At 35.2% G+C, this 10,299-nt stretch overlaps 1 protein-coding gene across 1 annotated transcript; it reads right to left on the reverse strand.

Annotated features, from left to right (window-relative positions):
* Positions 1–3,483: 3,483 nt before the first annotated feature.
* Lect2 (leukocyte cell derived chemotaxin 2) lies at positions 3,484–9,592 on the reverse strand. The gene is made up of 4 exons (XM_010614101.1): positions 9,332–9,592; positions 7,819–7,915; positions 6,217–6,362; positions 3,484–3,770 (listed from the first exon to the last, which is right to left on the reverse strand). Exons 1-4 carry the CDS (start codon positions 9,375–9,377, stop codon positions 3,604–3,606), a joined length of 456 nt encoding a protein of 151 aa, XP_010612403.1. The 5' UTR covers positions 9,378–9,592; the 3' UTR covers positions 3,484–3,603.
* Positions 9,593–10,299: the final 707 nt, after the last annotated feature.

Genomic DNA, 10,299 nt, shown 5'->3' on the forward strand with positions numbered 1-10,299 from the left:
CTGCTTCTTTGAACTGATCTTCTCTACATGTTGTGCTTTGCCTTTCTCCCATTTTCTCAGTTCCTCAAACTGCCTTGTACCCTCCAGTCACAAATCATCTGTACTTTCTACCTGGCTTTCCCTTTCTGTCTGCATCTTCTCGGTATGACTTCGTCCTCAAAGCCTTCCTTGGTGCTTGGCCTGTTCCCTGCTCACAAGTCAGGTTCCTGTAGGGCATGCACTCACCACTCTATGGTTGTTCTTTGCAACATTTACTGCTGTGTTACTGTATTTACTTGTTTGCTTGTTACCATTTTATTCCATTGCACTATAAACTCCATCAGTGTAAAAGTCACTGTTGGTTTTTGTGTATTGTTACGTCCCCGGCATCTAGCCTGATAGTTGTAATGAACATAGTAGACATTTTCCTTAACTGCTTTCTTTTTCAGACTTGTTTCCCTACATACTGTCCCCAGTGTCTTAAATTTATTTCTAAGGAATCAATTAAGATAAAAAAGAATATGAAATGTATTTATCTTCCAACTTGAATATTTTTAATAATAAAAACTTAAATATCCTCACGTATTAAGCAATTAGAATGTGCTGTAAAATTGTAAATGGTGGTTTTTAAAAAGCACTTTTTTATTTAGGTGCTGTTTTTATGTATCCATTCTCAACACTGTGCCACAGTCTCTCACGTGAGCTCTGTGGGGCAGGCACCTCAGAATTACCTTTGTGTTTCTTGCTCGCAGGACACTCCTGACACTCAGCAATGAGTGCACTACATTCGTGAGTGTTCATAGCATGGTAGTGGCTCTAAGTCTACTGGGTAAAAACTAAAACCAATTTCTGGCAAACAGAGTTACTAGCTTGCAGATATTGCTTATATCTTATAATTTTAAGAAGGTGCAGAAGGAACAGGAAACCTGGAATCTGATCACGGTAAGAGAATCACAAATAAAAGTGAAATAGCTTATCTGAGATGTAGTTGGGAACCAGAACAGTGGTACAGATATCACAGAGTTAAGCCTTTGGTCTCACCTGATACTGCTTTAACATAACTCAGTGGAGGAGAGGTGGAAGAATATTGTATTTACCTTACCCTGCAGGGTAAGGTCACAAAATGCCAGTGGTGCTTGTACTAGGAGGTAAAGGAAATAAAATGGAAAGGGATGAGAGAAGAGCAGTCAAGGGAGAGTTTCTTCTTGTAGCAAGGATAGAGAGAAGGAGCGCCATTGATCTCTTCACACAGGACAGGAAATTTGACTTTCAGTGGAGCTTTTCAATAGCTTGGTATTTGAACCAGTAAACTAAGCCTTGCAATGAATCTTAGAGCAAAAGTCAGAGTGATCTCAGTTCATTAATTCATTTTAAGTCCCTGATTGGTCTGATTACTGGGTTATACGTGGAAAAGCAAACATTTTAAAACAGCCTGAAATGAGAAAATATGGGGAGTTCTTAGTGCTTTAATTAAAAAATCCCCATGTAACTAGAAAGTCTGAAAAGTTACTCAGTACTGTTGCTTCTCTGTCATGTGAACTCTATATTTTGACTAAAGCTGAATACTTTGATATCTGAACCAGAAGATGAAGGAAAAGAACTCTTATGTAGTAATACACCAGAGGGCGCTGAATTCCAGTTCTTCCTGAGAAAGAAGTCCTTTGCTCTAAAGTTTGCATTTCCATGGAACAGCTGTAAATGCTAAGCTGAAAGCAGTACTCTGGTTGTACTTTGGGGAACCTCTTCATTCCAGGTAATGAGTTTATTTTTAAAAACAATATATATAACCAACGTTGGTTCGCTTCTTAAATAACGGCTTCAGAAGATTATGTGGAAGGCTAAGCATAGATTTCTTTTATATATGTTAGATCTCTTTTAAAGTCACCTTTAAAGCCTTGGTGCCATTCTCTTTTCTGTGTCTTCAGTGGGAGCATACCTTGTCTCTTTTGAATGGCAGTTTAATTTCTAGAAATAACCTAGTTATTGGGGTGCCAAGTACATAAATGAAGGAGACCATTATATGAGATGGTACTGAATGTAGTTTTTTTTCTTACCAAAAAATAAATTCTTAGCTTTCTAGACTTACATATTACGACATAATAGAGAATACTCTCTAATTGGATATAAGACAGTGTTAATTTTCTCAGCTATCCAAGATTCAGCATTAACTCTTCTTCCTGCCCACCTACATGGAAGTCCTGTTGCCTGTATGACACATTATTTGTAACAGTTGTCCTTAAATCCCCCTGAACTGCAAGACTACAGCAGTGACAGTAACTTAAATCTTCCTATGTGATTCTTCCCTGTTCAGTCCTGGGGTAACTAATTTCATCATTTTCTTGCTTTCCATTTTATTTAATTTTATTAGTTCTGTATGTGTTCTTAGAAGTTTTGTTTTGACTTTATAAAAAGGTGTCCTGCTTTATGTGATTTTTTTTTACCTTTTTTAAATTTAAAATTACTGTATATTTCTATGATTCTTCTCTTTTGTTATGTTTACCTGAGGTTTGTTTATTATGGCTGCTGTAGAATATTGCATTTTGTGACTATAACAATTTTTAAAATCTGTTTTACTTTTGATGGGTATTTGGATTACTCCAGATTTTGCTCTTGACAAATAGTGATATCATGAACATTCTCATACATAGGCCCTGATATATAAATGGAGTGATTTCTTCAATAATAAAATTCTGTTATTTTTTCTGCTAATGTTTCTTCTCCTAAAAATGGAATCATTCTACTGAAGTTCTCTACATTTCAAAAGAATTTAAACAAAAAGTCATAAAGTTTATGCAATGATTAATTTATCTTATTCATTTCTTATTGATTAACTCAGATCTAAGGATCCAGAATTATTTCTGGTTCTTTGAACATTTTTATGGTCTTGTTTCCTTCAATAGTTGTTGTCAACATAACTAAAATAGAATAACAATATGTAGTAATACATAGAAATAAGTAGTTATGATTATATATATCTAGTTGGCTAGGTAAGGCCAACTGACCCAGTTCCATGAGATACTTCACGTAGTCCTCTCTTTCTAGTACTTTCTAAAATGAAAATTGTTATTTTCCTATAGTATGCTATCATTCATTACCTAGGAAACGTGTTACTCTTACAGAATATGAATGGAAGGGCCAGCAAATTCTTATCCACATGAGCACCTCTCCCTCCAACCAACGTAAGGTTATTACTGAGAATCTTTATTAGCTTAACTCAAAAGAAGGTTCCAATTTATTTAACTGTTTAAGTGTTTACTACTATACCTAGAATTATAAGCTGCCCTTCATTTCTATGCTATACAAAGATTTTCAGGCTTTTTCTCACTTTCATGCAGAAATGCAGTCTGGACCTACTTGAATTGACTTGTTCATTTACCTTAGGTCTTTAGAACTTAGAAATCAAAAACATAAAACTACTATAGGTGACAGAAAAAATCTAAAAGCCCCACAAAATTAGTTCACACACAAACATCAAAGTGATAGTGAGTTGAAATCAGAATTCAATTTTCTTGCTTGCATTTATTTTATTTCTGTTCAAAGACAGATTTCTTCAGATATAGGACATGCATCCGAGTTTTTAAGAAGATGGCTTTTTATTGATAAGCTCTGATCTTTGTCTTCTGCTTACAGGTACACAGTAGGATCACTCAAGTCACAGTTTTCAATGTGTACATGTGACTGTATGCCAGGATAAACTTTCTGCAATGGCAGTAAGGTTCCAAGCTTTTCTCCCTTCTTGATGGAACCTTGGTACTTAATTGGCTTAATGTAGAAAATTTTGACACAGAAACCTAAAAGAAAGTAAGTATAATTTTTCGTTACCTGGGACTTAGTAGCCTTTATTCAAAAAATTAAAACATGTAAAAACAGATGGACAAAAACATACAAAAAATAAGTTGAGTGAACTCATGAAATAAAATTGCAGAATCCTATTAAAAAGGAAAACTAAGCTCTGAAAATGGTGTGCATGCCTATGTCCCAGTTCTGTGAGGATCACTTTAGAGCAAGTTCAAGACCAGCCTGGGTAAACACGTTAAGACCTCGTCTAAAAAAAGAAAGGTGAAAATTACAAGATGCCAGAGATAGAATAGATTAAGTAAAAATTAAATAGAGGGATTGGAGAATAGTAGCAGAAAAACATTAGGTCATGGAAAATTGATCCAGAACAGTGTCAACTCCAAGACATGTTCTGATAAAGCTACTGGATTTTGAAAATAAAGAAAAATGGAAGTGGCTGGGCATGGTGTCACATGCCTATAATCCTAGCACTTGGGGGCTGAGGCAGGAGTATCGCTGTGAGTTTGAGGCCAGCCTGGACTACATAGTTCAAGGTCAGCCTGACATACATAGAGCCTGTCTCAAAAAAAAAAAGAAAGAAAAATAGAAATAGTAAGTTCAAAAATACAAGCTTTACAAGCTTTCCTAAATAACAAAAGACATTTAAAAAAAAAAAGACCAAATAGAAACGGACAATTAGTATAATGCAATAATTGTGAGATAATAGGACAGTGTTGGTCCCAAATATATGAGTCATATCTGTAAATGAGAATGAGTTTTACTTGTCTACTTAACATTTTCCAAACCCAATTCTGTGCTGTATGGAATAAAGCATAATGATTGAAAAGGCTAAAAATAGAACTAGACAGTGATTTGCCAAGCAAATGGAAGCAACAAGAAAGCGAGTATTCTGGTCCTATTACCAGACAGTGGAATTCAGGCCAAAAAGCATTGAAACGAAACTAAGGTGGACAGTACATAAAGGCAACCACTACATTTCACAAGCCCTCTGTACCCTAAATAACATAGAGCCCATCTGCATAAAACAGAAACTACAGGAGATTCATGGAGAAATAGAAACCCACTAACAAAGGGAGACTGACACCGTCAGGGCAAAGAGGGCAAGTGAGCAGAACAAAAACAAGGCAATTGGATAGGCTGTCCACTATGGTAGCTACAAGCTACATATGGCTATTTAGCACTTCAACAGCCAAGGATGTGGTCTAGGGTAAAATACACAGTACATTTTGAAGATTTAGTATAGAACATGTAAAATGTCTTGATTTTTATATTAAATTGAAAAATATTTTAGAGATACTGGATTGGATAAAATATTAAAATGGGTTCAACACATTTCTTTTTCTTCATAAGACTACTAGAAAATGTTGTTATGTATATTGCTTATATTTCTGTTGGACTTTGCTACTACAGAAGCTCTAAAAAACTCAGTAAGTTATGGCTCATGAATATGTATTAAAAGATGTGCAGGGCCGGGGATTTAGCTCAGTGGTTCCATGGCCTGCTTTGCAAACACAAGATCCCAAGTTCGATCATCAGTACCCTCCCCAATGATGTGTAGGACCTCTACACTGAAAACTATTAGTACAGCAACTGCTAATATAACATTGAGAGAAGACCTAAAGGAACAGAGAATGTAAGATGTTCATTGAGTGGAGGACTCGTTATTCAAAGATACCAGCTCTTATCACTTCGACCTATATATTCACTACAAAGCCAGCCAAAGCCCCAGCAGGACTTTTGTGGAAATTGGCAAACTGGTTCCAAAATTTCTTTGGAAATGGCAATGACCAGGAATTGCCAAGGCAATGTGAAAAAACAAAGATGAAAGACTTCTATTACTAGATATCAATATGTATGTTAAAGCTACTGTAGTTAAGAAACTGGAAACCCACAGACTGATGAATTGATGAAACAATACAGCAACAGATCCACAGTCCCTCGGATCCTGATTTATGACCAAAAAAATATTGCAGAGCCATAGAGCCAGTTAATGTTGCTAAGTCAAATAAAAATCATGTAGATCTAAATAATGAAAGGAGAAATAAAACTTGAAAACCTAAGAAAATATAGTCCTGCCTTAGGGTTGGCAGATACGTCAAACTTTTAAAAAGATGTTAACAAAAATTATTATTAAATTTGATCACATTAAAAATAACATCACAAAGTGTAAGAAAAAAATTAAAATTTGAGACAAAGCACTCATACCCAGAATAAAGAGCTTTCAAGTATCAGTAAAAAGTACAACTGAATTAAAAATAGGATGCTTGAGTAGATGCATTGAAAATTCATCAGTTGTTTTCGCTTGGTATATTCCCCTGTGTTCTAAGTTTTATCATTTTGAAAGAAGTACAAGACTTGTGTATATGAAAACTGCATTAAATTAAATAAGCATCAATATCTCCAGTGGGCGCCCCAGGTCTATTCAAGCACCTCTCTTACCTCTTCCAGATAGCCGAACACCATTATTGATGGAATTTTTGTTTTTAAAGGGTTTTTCCTGGCCCACAATCATGCCAGTGAATGGTGCATACACAGTAGATCCATCGGAGCACAGAACATCCACACCTTGGTGAGTCCTCTGATTTCTAGGATGTAAATAATAATGAGCAGACTGAGGAGCTGCCATGGGAAACTTTATTGCCAGGAATGTGGTGTTAGCCCACTGTTCCCACAATAGAGTTTCAGAAATTGAAGCTTCCAGAACATTTGTGATGTTCCAGGATTCCTCACCTTGTTTAGTCCAAATTTAACCACTCTTAGTAATGACCATGTTGTAAAGATTAAAGCATTTAAACTAGTACTTGGCATGTGGTAAGCCTTAAACAAATATTAGCTATTACTATTATATGATATTTTTGGGAAATGAGACAGCATAATTAAGTAAATTTTATAGCTGTTGGAATCTTGATCCCTTCAATGGTCAAGACCATTTTGAAAAGAATTGCCTTTTTTTGAGAACGTATCATGAAAGTATTGCTTATTACCCTAGCATTTTATTTTCTTCTCAGTGAAAATCACTGTAAACATCAGTGACTGATACGTTAGTGCAGTGAGTGATACCTCCTGGTTTTATTAAACTGTGCGGAGCAGAAATGCAAAAATCATTCCAGATTGTGAGGTTTCTTAAGTGTGTCTCTAACAATCCCTCAGCTCTGGCTTTTCACTGCTGCCACTAAGCTTGCTCCTTCCAGGCTTTTCTGCCTTCTTGTGGGATATTATGGAATAGTCAGATTCACCAAGATTTTTAGAATTATGTGTAAGGTACTATCTGTCAGGTTCCAAGTGAGCCAAGAAGGTATTGTGTGAGTCAAGTGTACAAACCATATAATGAGATACTAGTTGAGTGTTTTGTTGTTGTTGTTGTTGTTGTTGTTGTTGTTGTTGTTGGGTTTTTTGGTGCTGGGGATCAAACTTGGGGACCTTGTGCCTGTGAGGTAGGTGACAGAACCATTGAGCTAAATCCCTGGCCCCCGTTGAGTCTTAATTATGCAGGTCCCATCTCATAGTCATGTTTCAGAGTATTTGACATTGCTTTAAAGTACTATAGGTGTAAGTGACAGATCCATTCTAATAGGATGATGATTAGCCTCTAACTTTCAAATTCCAGAAGCTGGGTCAGTAGTGCATGATTAGTAGGAAGAGGAGCCAAAATCTTGATTTCAGGTGTAGCTTCACCATCTCCAGCTGGGCTTCATGTAACCCTTAACCCTTCAGTGTAGGTTCCTCATCTATAAAATGCAGTAGTAGTGTTTGATTTTTCAACTTTGGAAAACTAAGTGAGATAAGTCATTGTATAAAGATGTTGGGAGGGAAAATAGCATTCATCTGTTCCCTTTTCTTTTCCCTAGTTTGTGATCTGTCCTCAGGTCAGTCCATACTTAAAGCAGAATTCTTTGAAGTCACTCCAAAGACAATAACGTTACACATATCTCTGGGGCAAGAACAAAGGGTAAGAACATAAGGCAATATAGGGTGAGAGGACTCAGAAAAGCGGTAAGGAGCCAAAGAGGTTGATGGTAGGTCGATCATGAAACCCCATACCTTTGAGTAGAGTACTGTCCACACCCATGGCGGTCACATGTCCGGATTTCATTGGAAGACTTGCCTGCACATATATTAGCCCATGGCCCAGCCAGTGCTAAAACAGGAGAAACAGCCTTCAGTATCTCCACTAATTTCCAGGAGATCCTGAGAAGTCTATTTTCTGAAGCTTTCTGCTAATTTTCTGTAGTTTATTGAGAGGGTCTCACAAAATTTTGTATCCTAATTCACATGTAAAATTGGCTTTTTCCCTGGCTACAAAATTCTATTTGTTCATAAGCATTGACTTGTCATTAATTATACTTTGTTTCCAATTATCCACTAATAAATGGTATAACTTGTACTTTTAAAATTTTCTCTGCTCACTACCTAGCATAGAAATCACTGTTTAGATTAAGCAAAAATAAACAGCACAGCTCAAAGAATAAGTATGAAATAACTTTGAAATGCCTTGTTAGTTCTAATAAGTAAATCTAAATAAATATTTGAATTAAAGACATAATATGCCCTCAACTAGCCATGTTTGTTCAACACTGAATGTCGTATTTTCAGACATAGAAGAGAGAGATTCTAGAAATACACATAATTAAAATGTCAAACCGTGTATGCCTAAGGTGTAGTCAGAAGAGAGGTCAGGAAGGGAGTTGAAACAATTACATGAAAAATTATGAAGCGATAAAACAGAGAGGAGGGATCTCTCAGTGTACATTGTACAAACTTTAAGTACAACTTGTTTCTTTAACATTGCCTGTTTCTTTAATTGATAAATTGTCAATTAAATTTGTCACTGATTTCCAGTGTTAACATTCAGAAGAGTTAACAAATTCAGCCTTTCACTTTGAAACAAACTAACAAAATGGCAAAAACAAGAGGCTACTAATTTGATGACTGATTTTATTTAATGACATTTTACTCTCCACTAATATGTGTACTCTGAAGAGCAGCTACAGAATATGACCATAAAGCATACGTAATGTAACGTGGGTGTCAAAGTCTTCCATCGTGGAGCTAAGCTTCAAATCAACATAAGATTGTCATATATAATCAAATATAATGCCACTGCTTTGGCAACTAGTAGTATTTAGCTTTGAGAATTGAGGCATATATTTCATAATCTATTAATCTGTTTCCTTTCCTACTATGACCATTGAAGTAGGGAGGATTCCCTTTGTCCTAATCCATATGAGCCTTTGCATCAGTAATTTTCTAAATCCAATTATTACACAACTTGTTTTTCATTTTCTAGTTGTGTTCCCATTAAATCCCAGACCAGCCCTGACTTTACTGAAAGTCTTCCCACTCTGCTTTTATGTTTTCCTCATTAAGGAACCAAAGCATTCCAGTGGAAATGATTGAGAAATGCCACCCAATACTATATATCCTTCCCATCCCACCTTTAATAATTAATAAACAAGTTTCTGTTGTGATACTGCTACTAGTGACTTTTAAATCTACCTCTGAAATTAGTTCTTTTTTAATTAGGCAAGATTCTAAAATTGTACTTTTGACTTACCCATGAAAATCAAAGCAGCCAAAAGGAGGACTCTTATGAAGAACATCTGATTTTTGCTTTCCTTGTGCTTCTGCCTCTAATTAGAATTGTCACACACTCTCTTTGAAAAATAATGAAGTTTGAATTAATATTTTCTGGCTAGTTAGCCTTAGAATTTTGTATCTTTCATTTCTTTAGTGTGATAAACAGAGAGTGTAAGAGAATGGAACAAATCAAATTCTAATAGTCCATGGAATTTGACTCACATGTAAGACTGATGTAAAAGCCTTTGATCTGAAGAAGCCCATTTTATTGGAAATACTGACTAAATATTAACAGAAAATGATAAGGAGAGGTACAGATAGATGGTCTTTGAGATTGCAGCTGGCAGAATGTACATGTGAAAATGGCACATTTAACACTGGTAGTAGATCTTTTGTTCAGTTCTTGGGTGGCATATAGTTCAGAAGAGAATTGACCATTTATATTGTATGATCTTCCATAACATATTCTTTAATTTATCTCTTAAATTTTTTATTATCAATTCAGTTGTATATCATGTGTAATAGTTACAGATAATTTTAACATTTTGAAAAAAATTATTTTGAATGTGATTGTAAAAGTTTGTTAATGTGTAATGATGAATAATTAACATCCAAAGCATCCATCGTAGGGAAAAGATATATGATCATGATATAGTCACAGAATGAAGTACAACAGTTTAAATGAAGACAGTCTGCGCATATTAACAGATTCATAAATATACTATTAAAACATGACTTTTAGAATGGTATTGATAGCATATTAGTTAAATAATGAAAATAAAGTGTTACATGAATATTGCCTATATAGTAAATACACAAAAATATGCATGGACTAACTTTAGAACACTAGTTACCTCTGGAGAGGGGAGAAATAGGACTATGGAGATATACAGAGCACCTAAACTCTAAAATATTTTTTAAAAACAAAAAGATAAGAAAACATAA

The sequence above is a fragment of the Fukomys damarensis genome, unplaced genomic scaffold (genome assembly GCF_012274545.1).
Source record: "Fukomys damarensis isolate Sample0158 unplaced genomic scaffold, DMR_v1.0_HiC HiC_scaffold_9, whole genome shotgun sequence".
Taxonomy (NCBI): domain Eukaryota; kingdom Metazoa; phylum Chordata; class Mammalia; order Rodentia; family Bathyergidae; genus Fukomys; species Fukomys damarensis.

Coding starts and splice junctions, on each gene's coding strand:
- Lect2 (XM_010614101.1), bottom strand. CDS start 9,377: ATGTTCTTCATAAGAGTCCTCCTTTTGGCTGCTTTGATTTTCATGG. Junction 6,363..7,818: donor GGACAGTACTCTACTCAAAG/GTATGGGGTTTC, acceptor TTTACATCCTAG/AAATCAGAGGACTCACCAAG. Junction 3,771..6,216: donor TGTTCGGCTATCTGGAAGAG/GTAAGAGAGGTG, acceptor ACTTTCTTTTAG/GTTTCTGTGTCAAAATTTTC.